We start from the raw sequence: 24,803 nt of genomic DNA on the forward strand, positions 1-24,803 counted from the left end.
TCTTGAGTACTCCCCAAAAATGATACTCAAGTAAAGTACAGATCCCTCAAATTTGTACTTAAAGGGTTAGTTCACCCAAAAATGAAATTTATTTCATTAATTACTCACCCTCGTTGGACACCTGTAAGACCTTCGTTCATCTTCGGAACACAAATTAAAGCTACACTGTGTAACTTTTTTAGTTTATTCTTAGCTAAAAACACTTAGTTCTTTCAAAAATATACGTGCGCATTAATGTATATTTACTTCTTTCAAGTAATAAAGTGTTCTCGTAAGTTTATAATATGCCATTGAAAATACATTCAGGTGAGGGGTTCGAATACCAGTCGCCATGTTGCCCCTCCATCTTAAAAGTACATTAGCCAAAGAGGGACATACCCGTAAATTCAAGCTTCGCCTTTCGCGTTTTAACACTCGATGGCACTCATGGACGAGGTCGAACTGGAAGCCATGTTAATCTTGGACTAAATCGGCTAACCATAGGAGTTAAAACGAAAGCGGAATTGAGAGGAACAGAAACTAATATTCACTGGATGGTCATATACCTTTACACCGCTAGATGGGGGAAAATATCACACTGTGTAGCTTTAAGATATTTTTGTTGAAAGCTGAGAAAGGCTTCAGAAAGGCCTCCATTGGCATTCAGTACATTCCCACTCACAAGACCCATGAAGGCACTAAAACATCGATACAAAGTCCATCTCACTACAGTGGCTGTACAATACTTTACAATGCGATGAAAATAGTTTTTGTGCGCAAAAAAAAAATCTAAATAATGACTTTATCCGCTAAGTTATTGTCTTCTGTGTAGGTCTCGGACGTGAACTCACGTGATAGCAGCGCTCCTCCTCTTCCGGGTCATGTATCTGAACCATAGATCTGAACGGCGGATCTGCGTCATATTCTCGCGCATGCATCGAGTTCACGTCAATAACTTTGTGGATAAAGTCGTTATTTTGATTTTTGTGCGCACAATAACAATTTTGTCGCATTGTAAAATTATTGTACAGCCACTGTAGTGAGATTGACTTTGTATCGATGTGTCTAGTGCCTTCATGGGCCTTGTGAGTGGGAATGTATTGAATCCCAATGGAGGCCTTTCTGAAGCCTTTCTCAGCTTTCAACAAAAATATCTTCATTTGTGTTCCGAAGATGAACGAAGGTCTTACAGGTGTCCAACGACATGAGGGTGAGTAATTAATGAAATAATTTTCATTTTTGGATGAACTAACCCTCTAAGTACAGTACTCAAGTAAATGTACTCCGTTACTGTCCGGCTCTGCCGATAACTTAACACTGGTAGAACATTCTCAATCCGACACTTATGAGGTTATATTTCAGTTAGGACGCTCCCTCAGAAGGCAGCAGACAGAATGTTAATGAACGGAGCTATAATCTGTCTGTTTGTTATTTACAGAATGGCATGCAGCTTTACCAGAACTTCATCCAGCCCTATCAGAAGCAGAAGAGTTCTCCAATGGTGAGCTCCAGACACAGACTGTCATGTATGTTTATCGCAGCAGAATGTTTGAAGCATTGAGAGGCTCCATGAAAACCCCAGAGGATTTCTAAATATCAACTTGCACAGACTCATTCTCCTCTCATACTTGAGGTTTCTACAACTCTACTTCTATCTGCCCTTTGCTGCACGTTTTTTTTAAATATTTCTTGGGTCAAGAAAAAGGCTAAACACACGTTACAGTCATACAGTGAAAACCAGCACTCAAACACTGCTGTTTTTTGCTCTGCACATCCTTAACAGGTTTCTTTTTTCACCAGAACGCACTTTTAATGTTTTAACAAGACTTAAAACTCAAAAAGGTTCAACGTTAAAAGTTTGACCTTTTTTTGTGGGTAAATTTGTCTAGGTAGCATATTGCTCTGTCTTTTAATATTCTACTTTTTGGACTTTTCTGAACTTTTTCTCAGTTATACAAACACACATGAATGATTATGGATCAACACAGCAATGCAGACACACAATAGGATAAATCTTTTAATGAAAAATTAAATTAAACATTTCCAGCTCATATTTTGTATGACGTGCATTCATTATATATTATTTCTGGTCTTGTTTTGTTGTGATCTTGTGATAAGGTTACTTTTAAAATTTAATTTGGTCTTGAGGAAACCAAAGTAATTTTTGCATTGTGAAATTATTTCAATTAAGGACATTTTGCCCTAACTACTGCAATGTGTCTATTTTCTTTTCTTCTTTTTTTTACTATATATTTTAATATTTAATTTTATTTAATATTTTAGATGTTTCTACTAGATTCCCTTTGCTGTACTGTCATTTATTACATTTAAAATAACAATAAAGGCAGTGCAAAAATACCACCATGATATATAAATACTGTATTTGTTTTTGTTTTTTTGCAGTTATGAGAATGACATTTTTGCAATACTGTAATGTGAATTAACATAATTATTCCACTAGTTAGTAAGCAAAGTACACTGTAAAAAGTGCTGATTAAAAGTGCATTACATTTTTAAGTATAATTAACTTAAATATTTTCAAATGAATTACATTAAACTGACTCAAAATAGTGACTCAAAAGTTGAATCTTGTATAACTAATAAAAATATATAAATTGCTTAATTAACTTATTTTGATGAATTAAAGCAATGTAAAAACATCATAACTTATTGATCATATATTTTTTTTACAGTGCAAAATAGTACTGTTCATGAATACATCAACTATCATCCAACTGCTCAAAACCTCATTTCTCAAAACACGCTTTACTGAGAAATAGTTTTCCAGAAGTTACAGTTACAGACACTTTTCTTTGTTTATCGTGAAAATAATATCACAGTGCAAATCAGTTAGAGCATTTAAAAAAAAATGCTTCACATTAAAAAAAAAACTAAAGATTTCTTATTGCTTTTGATTTGGGGGAAAAGTATGATAGGATGAGGTCTCGTGAGAATCAGCGCTCTGTGTCTGTATTTACTTTCTCTCACTTCCTTACTCAAACACAAAGACGCAGTTGATGGTGAAAGTTGTCTGTTGTAAACCCTCACAGCTTGTGTATTAGTGCGTTTGTATAGACATAAACATATGGCTGAGATTAAGGACCTTTCGGATGTCATAATCACTGCTTCTCTCACTATAGGGATCACTGTGAAAAGGAAATGCTTCTTTTGTTAGATAAGTAAGCGTGCTCTTGAAAACCAGCACAGCCATAAGCCCCTCACAACTCAAAATCCTTAAGAGGCATCTGAACAAAGTAACCAGTGTTCATGTACAAGAATAACAAAATTCCTCTCCAACTAAGATCCTCCTGCTCCGTCAGAGAGAGAGAGAGAGAGAGAGAGAGAGAGAGAGAGAGAGACAGACAGAGCAAATCAAATCTGGCTCTGAATTTGTAGATTCGAAGAATTCGTAGATGACCTAATGACATTATCTTCTGTAGAGATGCTTTACAGCTGAAATTGAATTTGTTTTATAATTGATTAATTTTACCACCTTAAAGTTGGCATGAAATGGAAGTTGCAATAGTCTTTTTTCCCCCTTTTTGTACTGTATATCTGAGTGAAACTGCTTCTAGAGCAAGACTTAATTTTGTTCATGGGGAATTGATTGGATGGTTGATCTCATGTCATCAGAGAAGTGAAGAGGTGTTTCTAAGAACATACATTTAAAAATAATGATGTGCACTGATAAATAATTTATAATAAATACTGCAAAATTCTACAAAGAATAAGAAATGTCAGGTTCGGTTTCACTGTTATTGTCCTATGAATCTGCTTTGTAAGTCTAAATGGTATAAAGTGCTATATAAATAAATGTGACTTGTCTGGAGAACAGTTTGAAGACTGATCTATAACCAGATTAATGTTTTGTGCTTTTAGAGAATCAATTTTAAATTAAACAAGAAATATACTTTTATTGATAACTATAAACCAATATTTGCGGGTTAGTTCACCCAAAAATGAAATTAATGTCAAAAATGACCCTAATGTCGTTCCACACTTGAAGACCTACATTCATCTTCAGAACACAGTTTAAGATATTTTATATTTAGGCTGAGAGCTTTCTGTCCCTCCATTGAAAGTGTATGCACACTATACTGTCCATGTCCAGAAAGGTAATAAAAACATCATCAAAGTAGTCCATCAAGAGACTCTAATTAACCAACTGATGTCACATATGGACTACTTTGATGATGACAGTATAGTGTGCATACACTTTCATTGGAGGAACAGAAAAGCTCTCGGACTAAATATAAAATATCTTAAACTGTGTTCCGAAGATGTTGAGTGAAGGATTAATTACATCATTTCATTTTTAGGTGAACTAACCCTTTGAACTCGTTATGATGTCCCGGGGAGGGCCAAATTGACAGAATTGAGATTCACAAGTGTATGTTTGTGTGTATTTTCAGAGGAGCATCTCAGAGAACTCGCTGGTGGCCATGGACTTCTCAGGACACAAGAGTCGGGTGATAGAGAACCCGTCCGAGGCGCTGTCGGTGGCTGTGGAAGAGGGCCTGTCATGGAGGGTAACGTCCTTACACACAACACACACACACACACACGAGACACAAGCCTCTGTGCTTCAAACACGGGTAGCCAAAACAGCGTTACACCCGTTTCACACATACTCCGTCTGCAGTGCGTGTTGTGTTGCGTATGCGGTGCAGGATCCGCACGCCCTGTTGCGCTTTCACATAAGCTGCGTTTGCAGTCCGCAACTGATCTGCTCTTACATACCACAAACACAGCATTTATTCATTATTTTTTATTTAAAATCCAAAGGTTGTTACTGAACATGGCTCGTCAGAATTGCAATTCTCTTTGTTTACTCTTTCATAGAAGTCAGGTTAACGTACTACATTTAAACAACATTTTATTCAATTCATTAATTCATATTTATATAGCATAGTACTTTAGATTTAGCTCACACAAGTGGCAACACATTTAAACATAGGTTATAGCCTAAAATCACAAACATTTTACATTAGAAACTTACAAAAGGCTATTCAAAAACAGCCGACTCTCGTCTTTTCTTTCATTTTTAAACCCTTTTAAATAAAATCCTGCAGGTCATAAAGAACTTTGCTTTCCACCTCTAAGAAAGGACGAGTGCTCTCCATTATGGCACATTTTAAGGTGTCGTTTCCTTGCTTTACTTGAGAAAAAAGCCATGTGTTGACTTTGAAAGAAGAGTATATTTTAAATTATATGCATCTGTGGTTAAATTACTAGATTTTCGAGTCAGTACATGTTTATTTTAATGCGAACAATGTTCTATCGCTATAATGCAGCAGTGCAGCGCAGCAAAAAATAGACTCGTACGAAAATGATCGTCGCACTGCTGCAGACGCAACGCTCCTGGAACGGACTGACGGACCGCATCCGCGTTCAGTATAAAAGCTGTAATCCGTTAACATGGGTACAGAAAAAAATACGCACTGCATACGCACTGCAGACGGATGTGTGAAACGGGCGTTAGAGGTGCTCAGTTCACTTTATTTCCATGGAGTGATTCTAAATTCAGATTTGACAGCTGATTGGTATTTGTTACTAACCTTATTTTTGCAGTGTATATGATTTATACTGCTCAATTTTTGTATGCATGGGATACACATATAATCTTTGCTAAACAGAGCACACTGCACAGAATACTTTATCTTACAATGCAATGTGCCCCAACCAGTGATGCCAGTAACGCGGGTTTTTTTTTTTTTACATTGTTGCAGCCATTAAAATAGTTCAGTTTTGTTTTTAATGTCAAAGTAGTTATTTTTCGTTTCGTTTCTTTATTAACCTAATTTAGAGAAATGTTCAGAGCAATTTTTTGTTTGTTAAATTAAAGTTTATATAGGCAAGACAATTCAAGAGTTGGTTTGAGAGACTAGGGTATTAAACATGTGGTTAACTCACTGGGTCGTCACATAAAAAAATTAAAACTTTAATTTAACAAACAAAAAATTGCTCTAAACATTTTTCTAAATGAACTTAATAAAGAAACGAAACGAAATATAACCACTTTGACATTAAAACCAAAGTAGACTAGTTATTATACCACCACAAAGGCATTTTTGGCGAGCTGAGGCAGGCTGATAGATTAGCCTACTGCTCGCAACGGCGCTCAAAAAAACGAACGGGTTACACAATCTAAAAAAATAAATTAAAAAAAGTACATGCAGGTTGCCTTATAGCCTACCTTACACTTCAGCAAAATTAATATAAATTCGATCTTCAATTCCTGCGGTATATGCTCATTTAACGGAGTTCACATCAAAGCAAAAGATTCTAGCATTTTATTCAGCAGCCCATTTCAAATTCAAAGATCGCAATATGAGAGAGAGAGACCTAAGCACTGGTAAGGTCATTTAGTCTCATTAATTTATATTGAAGATGATTGTGTTTTGTGTAACTTATTTTAAAGTTTCATTTACGGCCATTTGCGTTGGCTTGCTTTACTCATTTGCAGCGATGTTGCAGTAGCACCATCATATCTATCTGACTACAACATAACACGCTCTCACACATTTATTTTTTAATTATTTGCCAGGAGTAAAATTTACACATGTGGTTTAAACAACCAGATACATTTACATTTGTCCGGTTTCGTCTGAAATGCTTTCATGCACCTTCTGAATTGGTTTGTTTGAGTGATCGGAATTATAGGCCTACGTCTCGAAAGACTCTCGGAAGGCATTTAGGCCTAACGTTACTCCTGGTCATTTCGTAATCAGATAAATTCCTGGTCAGAGAAAAATGAATGAAGGAACCAGTTGTAAAAAGGCCATAACTCTAGCAGCTGCACTGAAGAAACGGACTCTTTAACCCTGCGCGAGCCATATCTTGACAGTGGCGCAAGCTATCATGGTCTCCCACCAGCACATCTCATTGTTCATTTTAATTATTAAAATAAATATAAAACCAAGAGAAGCCTTAAAAAAGGGGCGTAAAAAAGTCGGGGCCGTCAGGCTCGGGGATAAATGCAATAAAGTGTGTTGCCAAAAACGGTTGTCATTTCTATTTTGAGGCGGCAGGGGTGTTGTCGGCAACTGCTGAATGTAACTAATAAAGTAACTTGTAATCTAACTTAGTTACTTTTAAAATCAAGTAATCTGTAAAGTAACTAAGTTACTTTTTAAAGGAGTAATCAGTAATCAGATTACTTTTTCAAAGTAACTGTGGCAACACTGGCCCCAACTTGACTACTTTTCCACGATTCTCAAAAGCAGAAGTCTACAGTGGTGGACAGAAACTACAGCAAATATAATTTTTGCTTTGTCATTTGCTTCAATAGCAAAAGAAAAACTCACTATAATGTTTCAATGACTTTGCAAAAGAGAGAAAAAATACTGAGAGATTGATTACAGTGATCATAATATAAAATGCCAAATTTGCCTCAAAATGTCACTCCCTCAGACGTTGTTTTAGAAACACTCGTTTCACATGCGGTAATGTTCACTAGTTTTCTGGAATTGCCAGAATGTCAAGGTAAGAGAACACAAAATATAGTGTTATAAATATACATTCAAATGTAAAAATATTAATACAGTTAATAACTGTAGAAAAGCATCATCACAGTCTCTGAAAGGGTCCTTTTGTTTAATGCATTAACTAACAATGAGCTTATTGTTAGCTGCATTAAATAATACTAATGGATGCAACTTTTTAATATATTTTTTTAATAAATGTTAAAATTTACATTGACTACAATTATTACATATATTTTTCATCATTACTAATGCAATTAACTTATGTTAACAAATGGAACCAAATTTGATAGTGTTAACAATTTTGGAAAAATATGAAGTGATAAATGGCTTAATAATAAACCGATGGACAGAATTCGATTTTTGTCCAGTACCCAGGTTTTGGTCAGCGTGCCAAACACCTTAACCTGCGTTCTGTCCGCATATTGAAGTGTGCATGTGTTATATGTGAAAAGAAAGCTCCTTATACGGCAGATTTAAGTGCATCCAGCCACAGCGAGCACAGACATTTTCTTGACCCAAAAAAGGTGCAGCAATGGACAGATAGAAGTACAGTTGTAGAAACCTCAAGTATGAGAGGAGAATGAGTCTGTGCAAGTTGATATTTTGAAATACTCCGGGGTTTTTAACGCTTTATTTAACATCACAGCTCACGTAATTCATAGGTACTCTTGAGTGAAATACATGGATGCTTACGTTTTGACGTCACCACGTTGACCGTTTTTTTAAATACATAATGGTTTACCCGCATTGCCAGGTAATTGATTTGCATGTAAGCCAGCACAAATCAGGTTATTTCAATAAACAGATTTTTGGTATTTATCAGCGTATTGGTGTGCATGTAAACATGTTGAATGTAACATACTGTTGACTTGGTGTGGGATAATGTCTACTGTTTGACTTACAGTTTACAGTATAAAAACATAGTATTGCAGTTAAGTTATAAGTATATTATTAAGTGTTTAATCTGTGTTGTCTTGCTCTTCTCCAGAGGAAAAGCTGCCACAGACTGAGCTCTCATGGCAGTCCGTCCGCCTCTCAGAGCTCCATGTCCAACATAGGTCAGCACACACACGACAACAAAATATAAAGTAAACATCGTATGTCTTTCTGACATAATGATGTCATTCCCTTCTCTAGCCATCCACGTGGCTCAGCCGTGGTTTCACAGCAAACTGTCCCGGGACGAGGCTCAAAAATTAATCACTCAGCAGGGCCTCATCGATGGGTACGTTCACTTAAATCTGTCTAATAATGCTGTTTTTATCACACAAGATGATAATGATGTAAATATCTGTCTCTTCCCAGGGTGTTTCTGGTGAGGGACAGCCAAAGTAACCCGAGGACATTTGTTCTGTCACTGTGCCATACGCAGAAAATCAAACACTTTCAGATTGTACCGGTAAGTCACCACAAATCTATCTATCTATCTATCTATCTATCTATCTATCTGTCTGTCTGTCTGTCTGTCTGTCTGTCTGTCTGTCTGTCTGTCCGTCCGTCCGTCCGTCCGTCCGTCCGTCCGTCCGTCCGTCCGTCCGTCTGTCTATACTTCTGTCTATCTGTCTATCCATCCATCTGTCTCTCCGTCAGTCTGTCTATACGTCTGTCTATCTGTCTATCCATCCATCTGTCTCTCCATCAGTCTGTCTGTCCATCTGTCTATATGTCTGTCTATCCATATGTCTGTCTGTCTGTCCGTCCATCTATCTATCCGTCTATCCGTGAGTCTAACTATCTATCTATCCATCAGTCAGTCTGTCTGTCTATCCATCAGTCTGTCTGTCTGTCTGTCTATCCGTCTGTCTATCTGTCTATCTATCCATCAGTCTGTCTTGTCTATCCATCTATCTGTCAGTCTATCTGTCTATCCATCCATCTGTCTCTCCGTCAGGCTGTCTGTCCGTCTGTCTATATGTCTGTCTATCCGTCTGTCTGTCCATCCGTCTATCTATCCATCTATCCGTCAGTCTGTCTGTCTAACCATCTATCCGTCAGTCTGTCTGTCTATCCGTCTGTCTATCTGTCTATCTATCTGTCAGTCTGTCTTGTCTATCTATCTATCTATCTATCTATCTATCTATCTATCTGTCTGTCTGTCTGTCTGTCTGTCTGTCTGTCTGTCTGTCCGTCCGTCCGTCCGTCCGTCCGTCCGTCCGTTTGTCTATACGTTTGTTTGTCTATCTGTCTATCCATCCATCTGTCTCTCCGTCAGTCTGTCTGTTCGTCTGTCCATCTGTCTGTCTATCCATCTGTCTGTCTGTCTGTCCATCCGTCTATCCGTCAGTCTGTCTATCTGTCTATCCATCAGTCAGTCTGTCTGTCTATCAGTCAGTCAGTCTGTCTATCTGTCTATCTATCCATCAGTCTGTCTATCTGTCTATCAGTCTGTCTATCTGTCTATCTATCCATCAGTCTGTCTATCTGTCTATCTATCCATCAGTCTGTCTATCTGTCTATCTATCCATCAGTCTGTCTATCTGTCTATCTATCCGTCAGTCTGTCTGTCTATCTGTCTATCTATCCATCAGTCTGTCTATCTGTCTATCTATCCGTCAGTCTTTCTGTCTATATGTCTATCTATCCATCAGTCTGTCTGTCTATCTATCTGTCAGTCTGTCTGTCTATCCATCAGTCAGTCTGTCTGTCTATCAGTCAGTCTGTCTGTCTGTCTATCTGTCTATCTATCCATCTGTCTGTCTATCTGTCTATCTATCCATCAGTCTGTCTATCTGTCTATCTATCCATCAGTCTGTCTATCTGTCTACCTATCTGTCAGTCTGTCTGTCTATCTGTCTAATTATCCATCAGTCTGTCTATCTGTCTATCTATCCGTCTGTCTGTCTGTCTATCTATCCATCAGTCTGTCTGTCTATCTGTCTATCTATCCATCAGTCTGTCTGTCTATCCGTCTGTCTATCTATCTGTCTATCTATCCATCAGTCTGTCTTGTCTATCTATCCGTCTGTCTGTCTGTCTGTCCGTCCATCACTCTATCCGTCTGTCTGTCCATAATGCTGTAAAAATGTATGCACAATATGTGTTGGGATGTAACACTGTAAATGTGTTTGTGACTGTCAGGTTGAAGAAAACAGCGAGCTCTTCTACAGTCTGGACGACGGACACACGCGCTTCACTGACCTGCTGCAACTAGTTGAGTTTTACCAGCTGAACAGAGGCGTTCTTCCCTGTAAGCTCAAACATCACTGTGCCCGCATCACCCTCTGAGATGTTCAGGACATCAGCTTGTGCCTTCGACAGGAAACACAAACCGAGTTTCACTGTCCACCCTCTGATGAGCATTAGGGTCTGAACTCTGTGTGTATTACTAAAGGACTTTTCAGGACCCTAATATTCACCTGTGGTGCGGCAATGTAGATCAGAATGTATAATGTACTATATCCTGATACAAACACTCTCAGTGTGGATGAGACCACCTTATTAAGCTATCAATCAGATCTGATGTTTAATAGCAGACTGTCTGGGACTCTATGGAACTGTATGGTGTGAACAAACTAAAGTCGGGTGCACATACGTCATTTAATCTCGGGTAAAACTTTTCTTTCAGCATGAATAGGGTACAATTTTTGTTTAGGGTAAATATTTTCATGTAACATTTAAGGTCATTATTATTAAATAAAAAACAACCAATTATTGGTAACACTTTACAATAAGGTCTGATTAGTTAAAGAATTAAGTTACATTAACTAACAACGAGCAATGCATTTGTTACAATAGTTATGAATGTTTGTTAGTTATTAAAATACAAAGATTCATTGTTAGTTGATGTTAGCGCATGTCCATTAAATAATATGGTAACTCTTTATAATAAGGTTGTATTGGGTAACATTAGTTAATGTATTAGTTAACATGAACAACACCTCTGTTCAGCATTAGTTTATCTTTGTTAATGTTAGTTTATAAAACTCCAGCTGTTCATAGTTTGTTCATGTAAGTTCACAGTGCATTAACTAATTTTAATAATGCATTAGCAAATGCATTATTTACTAAAAACCAGAAGCTAAGCAGGGCTGAGTCTGGTCAGTACCTGGATGGGAGACCAACTGGGAAAACCAGGTAGCTGCTGGTAGAGGTGTTAGTGAGGCCAGCAGGGGGCGCTCATCCTGTGGTCTGTGTGGGTCCTAACACCCCAGTAGAGTGATGGGGTCACTATACTGACAAAGAGCACCGTCCTTCGGATGAGACGTTAAACCGAGGTCCTGACTCTCTGTGGTCATTAAAAATCCCAGGATGTTTTTCGATAAAGAGTAGGGGTGTAACCCCGGCATCCTGTCCAAATTTGCCCAAATCTGTCCATTATGGCCTCCTAATAATCCCCCTCTCCTGATTGGCTTCATCACTCGCCTCCTCTCCACCAATCAGCTGGTGTGTGGTGAGCGTTCTGGCGCAATATGGCTGCCGTCGCATCATCCAGGTGGATGCTGCACACTGGTGGTGGTTGAGGAGATTCCCGCTTCTATATGTAAAGCACTTAGAGTACCCAGAAAAGTGCTTTATATATGTAACTAATTATTATTATTATTATTATTATTAAATGTTGAAATTAACATTAACACATAATAAATGCTTTATAAGTGCAGTTCATTATTAGTTCACGTTAACTAATGTAGTTGACTAATAAACCTTATTGTAAAGTGTATTGTAACTGTAAAAATTTGTAATTACTTTAAATGTTACATTAAAATAATATATCATCAAATTAAAATAGATTAAAACTAGTGCTGTTTAACGATTAATTGCGATAAAAAAATACATTTTTCACTTTATATATGTGTGCTGTGTATTATTATTATGTATTTATAAATGCACACTTATGTATACATTTATACATTATATATATATATATATATATTTTTTTTTTTTTTTTGTTATAATAATATTTCTTAAATATTTACATGTATGTGTGTGTATTCAAATTTACATAATAATTACACACAACTCAAACTTTTATTTTGGATGCGATTAATCATTTGACAGCCCTAATAAAATAAAAAAACTAATTAAAATAATTAATTAAACCAAAAAAATGATTAAAAAGAGAAAATGCCAGAATGGAAAATAGCCTTTGCTTTCATTTTTTTAGATTTCAGAAAATCTCTAAAACTTTGGGTCAAAGTATAATAATAAAGCTATTGGTTAGCATCCATTGGTATGATGTAAAACACCCATTCAATGCTGTCAGTCATGATGACCCCGGTTTAGGCTAAGAACGACCAGGTGACTTATGTTGATGTTTGCTGCAGGACAGAAAAAGCCGTACCGTGTGCACTCGGCTATAAAAGACGTGGTATAGCCATAATCTGAACACTGAATAAGCTCAAACTGTTGCTGTTTTCCAGGGGTTCCTTTTTATTCTTTTAATCATGCGTCAGAAAAATTCAGGTATTTTATAATCGACGTGATACGTGGTGTTTGTTAGGAGAAATGTCCTGCATCTGCCGCAGATGACGACCCGTCATGAGCGAACATACGAACACTTGACATTATCCTCCGCGGTACCAGCCTGTATCACTTCCTCCCGATGACGGCAGACACGCTTTACTCTGGAGAGCCGCACGCGTGGACAACGAGCGGGTGAGAGGAATCATGTCACGGCAGATCATGCAATTATTGTACATTTGAAATTGATTTTTAGAGACACATGGCAGAATTCGGGTAAACTCTGTTACGCGCCTGAATTGGTACATTTCTAATAGTAAAATAATCAAAAGTGATGCACAACTTTTTATGAAAACAAACCTGACACACACAGATCTGGCAGAGCTCATGTAAAAACGAATTACCAATGATCTGTTTTAAATAAGCGATATAATAATTGTAGACTAAAGCATTTCTAGAATACATGATTAGGTCAGTCAAACAAATAAGCTGCACATTCATGGATGTCCAGATAACTGTCATGGGCTGCGATTTCTGTTGTAGAAATGAACAATTGGTGTGTTTTCTGCGTCCTCTGATTTTTTTTTTCCTTTTTTTTGTGTATGTTTCTTGTAGAATGACTTGTGAAATGAACACAATATTATACATTGTTTTACAGCTGTGTATTAAAAGAAAAAAAAGAAAAATCTGATGGCCAAGGTCATAATTGCACTGTAGTTGGAACACTGGTAACTTTTGATTTCTGATGTTGAGGCTTATCCAGTATATGATAAGATTTCTCTGACTGTTAGTTTTGTTTTATTGATATTGTTATTATTTTTTTATATTTAGATCTGTTATTGCTGTCATATCCATCTACTTCTGATCAGACTTTTGTTTTCTACAGCTGTGTGAATGCTGGAGTGTATGTGGATTGTTTTTTACACCCTTACTTCATGGAAACTGTACAGTGAAATCTTACAAAACCTCAAGGACTGGGTCATATTTCATGTGAAATAAAAAACAAGGGGGGAATATATATATATTACATAAAGAATTGGTATATTTTAGGATGATTGTGTGAAAAATAAATTATTTTCTGCATTCCATTATTATGACAATTCATTTCACCAGGAATTTGTATTACTATAATGCAGAAAATAATTTGATATTCAAATAGTATTGTATGCTTATTGTAATCATCCTAAAATAAACCAGAGGGGCATGCCTGACAGGGCAGTATCTGGTATTTTATAGAAATTAATTAGTCCTGGACATGTTGTGCTTCTGATCAAATCACAGTATAAAAAAAGCATTAAAATCATAGTCATAATAACCAGTCATATTTCCAGCATATGCCAGTCAGATCAAATGTTTTCTCCTCAGTAACTGTCTGTTCATTTAGAGTAGATTCACTATTCAATGTTTGTTCCTTATTATTTTCAGTTTGACACTAATCGATGTTGTTTAAATATGACACATTTTTGTACTTTTATTTCCTGATGTTTAATGACACTGACAGCAAATAAACTTGAAAAACCTTGTTCCATCCAAAATGATCTTTGTCTTATTTTGCGTAGGACTATTGATATTTTTTACATAATTTTCTACACAACCATGGGATGTCAAATATCATCTGTGGGATGCAAAAAAAGCCCCCAAGCAACTTATACACACATATAATAATGTTTCTATGAATAGGTCAAACGTTTTATACCAGTAATTTCTGAATATGAAAATGGGCCATGAAGGATCACTGGGCTACTGATGATTGGATGGACTGATCAAACTTCATCACACAGGCTTTTTGTATATCGTAGAGTAGATTAAAGGATGGGTTCTTGTTGTGTGACATCAGTGGTCAGGTATACAGAAGGAGGTGCGATGCTCCGGGGATCCTTTGCAGGATCCAGAGTCAGTGACTTGCATGAAGTGAGTCTCCCTGAAGCAAAAACACCACAGAATCCTTACAGCACGATGTTGTATCCTCTGGTACACACCTAGTGGGTCAGGGTTTGATCCTACAGCAAGAAACGGACCCAAAACAAACCTCCAGGCTATGCCACAACTTCTGGACTTCAAATGATGGATGGTCAGCTCAGAGTCCAAACTTAAGGGTTTGGTTTGGGATGAACTGAACTGAACAGAAGGGTGAAAGCTAAGCAACACATTTGTTGAACTTTGGGAAGAGCCTTCACTTTTTTAAGAATGCCACGTTTGCTTGGTTCTTAAAATCAGCAAAATGAAAAATAGTTCAGGCCTACGTTTTGTTCAGCTTAATAGCTAATGATTCCCTTCTCGTTTTAAATTTTTATTGGTGCTATGCTTAAATTTGAAAATACATTGAGACATTAACAGCATAAATGTCAATAAAAACTGGAAAATCTTTCTCATTGTGGCATAACTAGCCTATAGTTAAGGTAGCAAATAGCTAGGCTACATCACAACAATTTTCAAAGTCTATAACAATCAAATGTTTTTAATATTTGTTTAACATGAAAGAGCCAACATTCAAACGTAAGCTGAGGAATACTTGATTCTAATTGGACAATGTCGACGTTCCGGGGTGACGCTATATGACGCAGTCGCTACCGCAATCCCTGAAGGCTGAAAGTACACCTTAGTTAACGATTTAGAAAACAAATAAAACACTAAAAGAAATTACATATCTTTCAAATTTTGCACCGTCAGTCAGTGCAAAGGACAGTGTGAGGCCTGCATTACACACCGCTCGCCACAAGATGGCAGTAAATGATTGTTAAATCGGTTCTCCGCTCTTACAGGTGAGTCTGGTGTTTACGGTATCTTCTGTTTAGCTTTTAGCAAATAATCAGAATCTGACTAATCATTTGTAATTTAGATGGATTCATTCTCGAAGATGCTGTTCTGCTTCTAGAAGGTGAGTTTTTCCTTTTAAAAAGCACCTTAGTTGAGGGCAACAAAAACAGTAGGCCTACTAAAATCGTTTGAATTCATGATAAAAGAACTCGAGAGAAAGAAATATATATTAATGTATAATACGATATAAAAGTAAATAAGTAAAATATAATAATAAATAGTATGCGATAAACACATAGACTTCGTTAGATTAGGCCTATGTTGTAGTTATACCGCATATCTGCATATCAATTTATGACTGCTGTAAGTTATTCAGAAATGCTGTTTGCTTTGTTTGATATTATTTGTATTGTATTTATGCAACTTTTGTATTTTTGTAATTCAGTTTTTGCCATGAAGACATGCTGACATGGCATTTAAGACACAATATGTAAGATTTTTGGATTCAAATAACCAAAAACCATTAGAACAAATATATTTTGTTGACTTGTGTAGGCCTACTTTATCCCAAATGTTTCCAAGAATTTTTAAATCCAGAGAAATAAGGTTGGATTTAAACCTTGTTGGCAAAAGCTTTTTTTTAACCATCCACTAGCCTACTAGTCAGACAATTGACCTGTAGTACAAATGGTAGTTCAGCATTTTATACTTTGTGGAAAAAAAAATCACTGTTTGCTTTTAGAGTAAATAAGATGCTATTGGTTGCATTTTGCACTGGGTCCAAACATTATCCACCACTAATCTACCTTCACTTGGTGTAAATAGCTTCTGCCTTTTTGTGTGCATATTGATACTTTTGCAATATTCTGTGCAAATATCACACTCATTCTGATAGAGTTATCTGAAATATTAAGATAGAGAGATAGGTTGTCAGAGACCTTGCCTTTGGCAGCAGCTGTAGTGCGCACTGCACAATTAGCATGTCTCTCACTGCCATCTGCTGAGTGACCCGTTGGGCACAATGCGAGAATCTGCTGCTCTGTAGTGATCAGAAACCCAGCGCACCATTCATATGACATAACGCAGTTTGTGCATGTGATATTTGAACCGCCTGTTGTGAGTTTAACCGCAGCGTCTCTCTTCTCCTCCCACCCCGAGCGCTGCTCTCTCTCTCGGCAGAACGCTTTCAGTTCTCAGATCTGGAGGATATAGATGCACTGATGTCTTAAACACACTCCCTGTCTTCCAAGGTCTGCTGTTAAACGCTCCTGTGGATGTATTTCTCCCATTGATCTGTGTTTGGCTGCAGGGTTCTACGGAGAGAGAGCAGCTGTCAGAGACCGAGCACTTGAGAGAAACCACTCCTTAATGAATTCATCCTGCTAAATGCAGTCCAAAGTGCCTGTGGATAGCTGTGATCTGCTTGGCTATAAGGCACCTGTGTCTGGGGCCCTCCTCTGACTGACAACGGCTCTGCAATATAGCTCAAAACAATTTTGAGATTTAAAATTAAAATTATAAATGACAAAGTGTTGTTTTATTACTCGGACAAAATGCTGCACATCTTTGAAAATTGAAATGTATTGTAGGTAATAATAAACACTAAATTGACATTTTAAAATGCATTATAAGGTGCATTACAACTAAGCCATAATTAATGCATTAAAATACATTTATAATGCATAATATATAAAGACTGATAATAAAGCGTTTTTCAATATTTTAATACATTAAACATTTTCAACTTTGATGTCAATGTGGAATGACATGCAACAGTTGTTGAGGTCTTTAAAATCAATGAATAAAAATAAGTGCAGTCAAACAATAAATCGTGATTATCCACATCCAAAATAAATGTTTGTGTTTACATAATATATGTGTGTGTAGTGTATAATTATCTATATTTGAATACACACATAAATGTATATATTTAAGAAATGTTTGCATACTGTATGTCATTTAAACGTCATTTATATTATATAAATATGACATTTACCTAAATATATATACACACATCTTCTAAACTAGGATAACATAAGCATAAACACTACTAAATCTCCCACTTAACATTAATCTTGCACAAAAAAACATTGAATAACACTTCATTTTAGCATTTCTGCCAGAAAGACTCGGTAGAATAGATACTGTGACAATAATCCATTTATTAACAACCCAGCAAGCAATAAAGTACTTTGGCATAGGCCCCGTCCGTAGCTCGCAATCAGAGGGTATGGACTCTGCATATCCTGCCTGAAGATGAAGGCAGAGGCGCAGCCGACCCCCCCGTGAGGTATGGAAGGGACCATCCTGGTGGTGGTGGGGTGGAGTAGGGAAGGATTTGACTTGGAGGTGGTGGGGAGGATGGCGGTGAATTGGAGCGTCAGCATCTGCGAACTCAAACATGAGTAAGTACCGATCTTTTATACCCGAGTATTAGAATGTGATTGGATAGATAGAAGTTAAAGTGACGTAACAATTAAGTCTTCCTGGCAGAACTAATGCTAAAGCTTTCATTTACTCTCCTTGTTCATGGCAAAGCATGCTGGGAAATGGAAATCCCTGCCCAGTTTCAGTTCAATTTAAGTTTGTCTAAATTAAAAAAACAAAAACAATGAAACAATTCAGATTACTTAAAATGTGTAAGTTTTGTGAACTCAAAAGAAAAAAATACTAATTTGTTTAATTTGAGTTAGCTCTACTCAAACCAATTAATTTATTTTTACAGTGATGTTTTGAATATAACATATAAGCTGTTTGATTCCTATACATGACAACTAGGGCAGGGTAAAAAATATTGATTTCTCGATTTTAATTGATTCTCATTTTTATGAACCGAAATCAATTCTTAAATCCCAAGAATCGATTAGTCGTCCTGTTTTCAGATGGATGAACGGAGTATTGTAGTGTGCCACCCATCCAATAAATTGCAATAATCTTCGTGATTTGTTACTATTGATATGAAACAGTCTCAGATCTCATATTACGCCCATTTTATTGCGGAATTAAAAAACAAATACAGTTTTGACACTCTGGAGAGCGGCAGCAGGGAGCTCACGTGAACTCATCTGCTTTAATAACAGTGCGAAATAAACATGAATGAGCATCGGAAAGTGTGTCAAAAGAGAGTACAACTTACTGAAATCCATATCATGTCTCATGTAATCGCTCAATCAGTGTTTCAACTGCGGAAAGGCTTCAGTAAAATAGCTTGCAAACAATGTCACGTAATGTAACATTCACCTTAGAAAAACCAAAGCCAGTGTCCATAAATTCAGCTAGAAAAACTAGCTTAAAAACTAAATCTAGAGAGGAGTATTTAGCTAAATATAGGCACCATATTGCATATTCATTATACATTTTTAATTTTTTTCAATACTTAATGCATGTTTGAATAAATCTGGCAAGTTTTTATGACATCCCCCATTTATTTAGAAATATGATAATGTAATTGTAAACATATTCAGTGCAACTTATGTGTTTGTATTGTAAACTAATCAGTTAATTTGTACATTCAATATCCCATAGGTTACAGCATCAATTTTAGAGATTTCTTTTCCTTGAGAAAACTTGCCATGTATTGTACCTGATATATCCAACATAATCAATATTGAAATCGAAATCGAGTTGAATTGCAAGCTTGTGAATCAACATCGAATTGAATTGTGAAATTTGAGTCAATAACCAGCCCCAATGACAACTGCTTTCTGTGTGTCAGTGGCAGTGCGAACACAGCTCTGAATGTTCCTTAGTGGTTTATCAAAGGTTTAATAGACACAGGAGAATCGTTGCCGCTTCAGAATAAGATCGCTGGGTGTTTAAATCAAGATCGAGATATTTTAGAGTTGAATCATTCAGATCTGCATTAGTGTTACCAGCGGACCGGTAGGCTGATAGACGCCTGCATTCAAAAATGTGTGTATCTGTGAAATCGTTCTGTGAAAAGCATCATCGATGTATATTTACAACATGTTTGTGAAGCGCTGATTGTTGTAGCCAATCACAGACATGTTTGATGAGCGTGTGAGCACAATGGCCAGTCAAAGGTGACCCTATCCCAGAGGTGACCCCAGAGATAACCCTAACAGTACTCAAAGCGTCACATTTTTAAAATTTCACTACCGATTTGGTATCGCGGCCGGTACTTTTGACAACACTACTCTACATATAATTTTATATTGGCAGTAGATCATTGTAAACGTACAGGAAACATCAGCCATACTGCCCAGTCAGTTGTCTGCTGAATGCACCTGATCATGGGGTGAGATGGAGCATGCAAGGGCAGAAGGTGAGGGTACTGAAGGCTGAAGGAACACAGGAAGTGTTCCCTCAAAAAGGGTCAAGCTGGCCCCCGAGGCACGAACAGCTCCAGTTCCCATTAATGCCAGTGCTAATGTCAGCGAAGCCCCAAAGGTAGTGAACCGCCAGCAAAGTAAGCAAAGATTACAAGAGCAAGTGACTTTACTCTACTGTAAACAATCCTGTCATGCTCCCTTAAAACACACACACACACACACACACACACACACACACACACACACACACACACACACACACACACACACACACACACACACACACACACACACACACACACACACACACACACACACACACACTTAACAACAGAAGGAGACACTACCGTAGGGTTCAGTCTGTTGATAAGAGCAGATCTGAGGACTTTGTATAGCATCTCATAGGCTTTGAATCCAGTCATCAAAGCTCCTGAACTCAGGAACGCTGGTGTGCATGTCATCTTTACCTATTATTTATTATTATATAGGAAGATGGACTGTATGGAATGAAAAAGCATATACTATACAGAAAGTTCAAACATTGATTTTCTGAATTTAATTAAAAAAATTACTCAATTTAATCTTAATCTATTCTAGATATTTATATAAAATTTCAGTCACACTTCAGATTAGGGTCCAATTCTCACTTTAAACTATGACTTTTTAAACCTTTGCCTTAATAAACTCCTAATTTAATTATCATTAACAGTTTGTGAGGTAGGTAGTTGTTTAGTTTAGGTATTGGGAAGGATTAAGAGATGGTCATGCATGGCAGAATAAGACATTAAAGGTTTAGTTCACCTAAAAATGTAAATTTGGTCATTAATTGCTCACACCCATGCCATTTATGACCCGTCAGACCTCCGTTCATCTTCAGAACACAAATGAAAATATCTTTGTTGAAATATAATGGCTCAGAAAGGCCTTCATTGACACCAATGTCATTTCCTCTCTCAAGACCCATAAAGGCACTAAAGATGTCTTTACAACGCCCATCTCACTACAGCGGCTCTACAATCATTTTAAAAAAGAAACGAGAATAGTTTTTGTGCACAAAAAAACCCCTAAACGACTTTTTTCAAAACACCGCGTCGTAAAGCTTCGAACCGTTATGGATCAGCATATCGCTTCATGATTCGGATCACCAAAGTCACGTGGTTTCAGCAGTTTGGCGGTTCGACACGCAAAGATGAGTTTTAAGGGATACAATTATTGACTAAGGGGGACTTTAAATATAAATTACTGATTGATGAAATATCAGCCAGGCCGATTAATCGGCAGATATTTAGTCTCAAAATTGCAGATATGTTGCCAGAAAAAAATGGAGACGTGGTGCACTGATGTTTTGACATAATGACACCAGTCTGACTTACAGAACATCAGGATGCATCCAGACCACGTTGTCAATGAATGTACACTTTTTTGTTTACATGTGTGCTGTAAATTGAGTAAATTATTTTGCCAATAACTTAATAAGTGCTTCATGCTTCACACTTAAGATGTGCGTAACGTCTGACAGTGACCTGATAATTACGCTGCTCTAATCTTTAATTACACCAGATGCTTTTGTCATTTGTTAAACACACAACAAGACTGTGATTTTTGAAATAATTCAGTCATTGGAATTTAATTAACGCCTGTTTTGACAGACGGAAGTGATTAATGGAAACTGAGAATCTCTCTAATAATTCAAAACTAAAAAAGGTCATTGTTTCTCTCCCTCATGTTGTTCCAAACCGCCATACTGTCATTTTGTTAAAACACAAGGCCACATAAGTCCAAATCTATATTATAAACGTCAAACCTTAAGCGTTGATTTGTTTATGAACGTGAAAAAGATTTTAGTAAAGGTGAAGATTAATATTTAAATAAAGACTTTGCCTGTTCTGTTCAGTTCATCACACAAAGAAGACTTTATTCGAAGCGCGAGTCAGATGAACTACTTTCACGGTACTTTTTATGGAGCTTAACACTGCGGTCACCGAATTGTTGTTGTTTGTATAATATCTGTGTAAAAATACTTTAAAATGACATAAGGAGGAGTAAGTAATGACAGAATTTTCCTTTCGAGGTGAACTATTCCTTGAAAGACGGGAGTTATTTACAGACCACAGCCCATTAATATAATACTTTGTTACACAGACAGTTAAAGCAAATGTAATTTGCACAGAACATACTTGCTCTTCAAACTTTCTTCCCTTTAATGGCCTCTCTCTCTCTCTCTCTCTCTCTCTCTCTCTCTCTCTCTCTCTCTCTCTCTCTCTCTCTCTCTCTCTCTCTCTCTCTCTCTCTCTCTCTCTCTCTCTCTCTCTCAGACCGAGGGAATAAACAGACACAGGTTTATGGCCATGTTTTTTTTTTCCTTTCTTTCTCCCTCGTTCTGATAGATTGTAGTCGAAGCTAATTGCAGTGTTTCAGAGCGGACTCTCTCGTCTGCTTAACCCCAGGATTTCTGTCCTTTTTTTCTCCTTTTTTTTTTTCCATTCCAGAGGTCTCGTTGTGGAAGGACGGCAAGTACCCTGCTTTGTTAATTACGAGGATAACACATTCACTCATCAAATAATGGATGTGCTTTGCAATTTCAAGTTTTAATAATCAATTACGGAGAGCTATTCTCCATGGAGTTGCAAAAGAGTCATTAAGTCTCAAAAGGCAAAGGGAAAAAAAGCTCTATTTTTACGAATGCCTGAGGGGAATTGACTCGAAGCTCTTCCTGTGCATTTGCCAATGTAATTCCAATAAAAAAGGACGGAAGAAAAGCTTGTGGCATTTAGTTCTTTGAAAAGAGATGTCTTATGAGGAGAAGTATGGAGCGGAAGCCTGTGGACTGTAAACTATTAACAAATGATTTGTACAGTGGAGTCCAAAAGTCGGAGATCTTTCGTGAACATGCATCGCTTCTTTATTTTTCTTATTTGATATCATATTTTAAGTCAGCTATATTTCGGTGGTCCACTTAGACATTCCACTAACTATTAAACCATGGTTTCACAGACAAGGCTGAAGCTAGTACCAGAGCTGTTTTTACTGAAAGCATCTAAAAGCCATTGTTTCAAGATGTCTCAAGATGCACAAGATGTTTTGTCTAAGGCGTGTGTTTAAAAGCTAATTGAAGTAAGGCCTAATCCTGGATTAATCTTAAGGGTCCTACTCACTTCAATTTTTCAAAATTCTTTGCAAATGTTGCTTGTCAGACTGTACGAACATGGTCGTCGCTGTAAGCCATGTCACACTGTAAGATCTCAGTTGTCATTAATGTCAGACTGTACGATAGTCAAGCCGCAGTAAAAACGGATCCCGCAAGAAAACTCGTCTGCAGTTTTATATCATCAATGAATGACGTGTTCGGTGATGGTAGGCCTGTCACGATAAAATACATTTTGCTGGACGATAAATTGGCCAAGAAATTATTGGGATAAACGATAATATTGTCTATCTGAGACCATTTTCATCTAAAATAATGATAATGGCATAAAAATGTAGGTACACATTTTCAAAGATCAATAAACTTTAATTTCTAAAGACTATTTCACACTAAAAATGGAAAACATTTTAAATAACCACAATAAATGAACAAAACAACCAAAAACAAAAGCATGGACTATCAGTCTGTTTAAAAAAAATGCATTTAAATAAGTACCAAAAACAATAAATAAATGGATGAAAACTACAACAGATGATTGTGTTTTAGGAGCATATTAGGGGCGGCGCGGTTCACTAAACCCACGGTTCGGCTCGTATCATGGTTTTAGGCTCACGGTTTTCCGTTCTGTACGTTTCTTGTTTTTTTCTTTTAATACAGAAATGTACTTCAGCATATGATATATTAATTATCCACAATTTAAGATACAGTATTAAAAAAATAATTGTTATATCATAGCCTAATCATGCACAAACTGAACTTGACCATCTCTGAGGAAAGGGATATTTTGATACAGCAAGAGAGAAGACATTGATGACCAGTGATGCCAGTAACGCGTTACATAGTAACGCGTTACTCTAATCTGACTACTTTTTTCCAGTAACGAGTAATCTAACGCGTTACTATTTCCAAACCAGTAATCAGATTAAAGTTACTTATCCAAGTCACTGTGAGTTACTATTTTAGTCATTTTCCTTTGTAAAAACCGACAGCTTATCAAAATTCTCAGCCCGAGTCCGGCTGGAGCCGTGTTTTTTATTTATTTATTTTACTTTTTACATTGTTGCAGCCATTAAAATAGTTCAGTTTTGTTTTTAATGTCAAAGTAGTTATTTTTCGTTTCGTTTCTTTTTTATCCTAATTTAGAACAATGTTGAGAGCAATTTTTTGTTTGTTAAATTAAAGTTTATATAGGCAAGACAATTCAAGAGTTGGTTTGAGAGACTAGGCTATTAAACATGCGGTTAACTCACTGGGTCGTCACATAAAAAAATTAAAACTTTAATTTAACAAACAAAAATTGCTCTAAACATTTTTCTAAATGAACTCAATAAAGAAATGAAACGAAATATAACCACTTTGACATTAAAAACAAAGTAGGCTAGTTGTTATACCACCACAAAGGCATTTCTGACGAGCTGAGGCAGGCTGATAGATTAGCCTATTGCTCGCAACGGCGCTCAAAACAACGAAACGGGCTACACAATCTAAAAAAAAAAAAAAGGACATGCAGGTTGTCTTATAGCCTACCTTAGACTTCAGCTAAATTAATATAAATCCGATCTTCAATTCCCGCGGTATATGCTCATTTAACGGAGTTTACATCAAAGCAAAAGATTCTAGCATTTTATTCAGCAGCCCATTTCAAATTCAAAGATCGCAATATGAGAGAGAGCGACCTAAGCACTGGTAAGGTCATTTAGTCTCATTAATTTATATTGAAGATGATTGTGTTTTGTGTGACTTATT

At 36.7% G+C, this 24,803-nt stretch overlaps 2 protein-coding genes across 5 annotated transcripts in view; both read left to right on the forward strand.

Annotated features, from left to right (window-relative positions):
* grb14 (growth factor receptor-bound protein 14) overlaps nt 1-11,338 on the forward strand; it is a 113,905-nt gene extending 102,567 nt beyond the window's left edge. For all 4 annotated transcript variants that reach the window (XM_067444573.1, XM_067444574.1, XM_067444576.1 and 1 more), the window contains 6 exons: nt 1,418-1,480; nt 4,392-4,508; nt 8,455-8,524; nt 8,604-8,691; nt 8,772-8,865; nt 10,545-11,338. In XM_067444573.1, coding sequence (XP_067300674.1) covers nt 1,418-1,480; nt 4,392-4,508; nt 8,455-8,524; nt 8,604-8,691; nt 8,772-8,865; nt 10,545-10,691 — 579 coding nt within the window. In that variant the 3' untranslated portion in view covers nt 10,692-11,338. The remainder of the gene's footprint in view (nt 1-1,417; nt 1,481-4,391; nt 4,509-8,454; nt 8,525-8,603; nt 8,692-8,771; nt 8,866-10,544) is intronic.
* A 4,348-nt stretch (nt 11,339-15,686) lies between these two features.
* Nucleotides 15,687-24,803, forward strand: part of fign (fidgetin) — a 226,150-nt gene continuing 217,033 nt past the window's right edge. The window contains exon 1 of the mRNA XM_067444579.1: nt 15,687-15,741. The gene's annotated coding sequence lies outside the window, so the exon portion shown is untranslated. The remainder of the gene's footprint in view (nt 15,742-24,803) is intronic.

The sequence above is a fragment of the Pseudorasbora parva genome, chromosome 5, assembly GCF_024679245.1.
Source record: "Pseudorasbora parva isolate DD20220531a chromosome 5, ASM2467924v1, whole genome shotgun sequence".
NCBI lineage: Eukaryota > Metazoa > Chordata > Actinopteri > Cypriniformes > Gobionidae > Pseudorasbora > Pseudorasbora parva.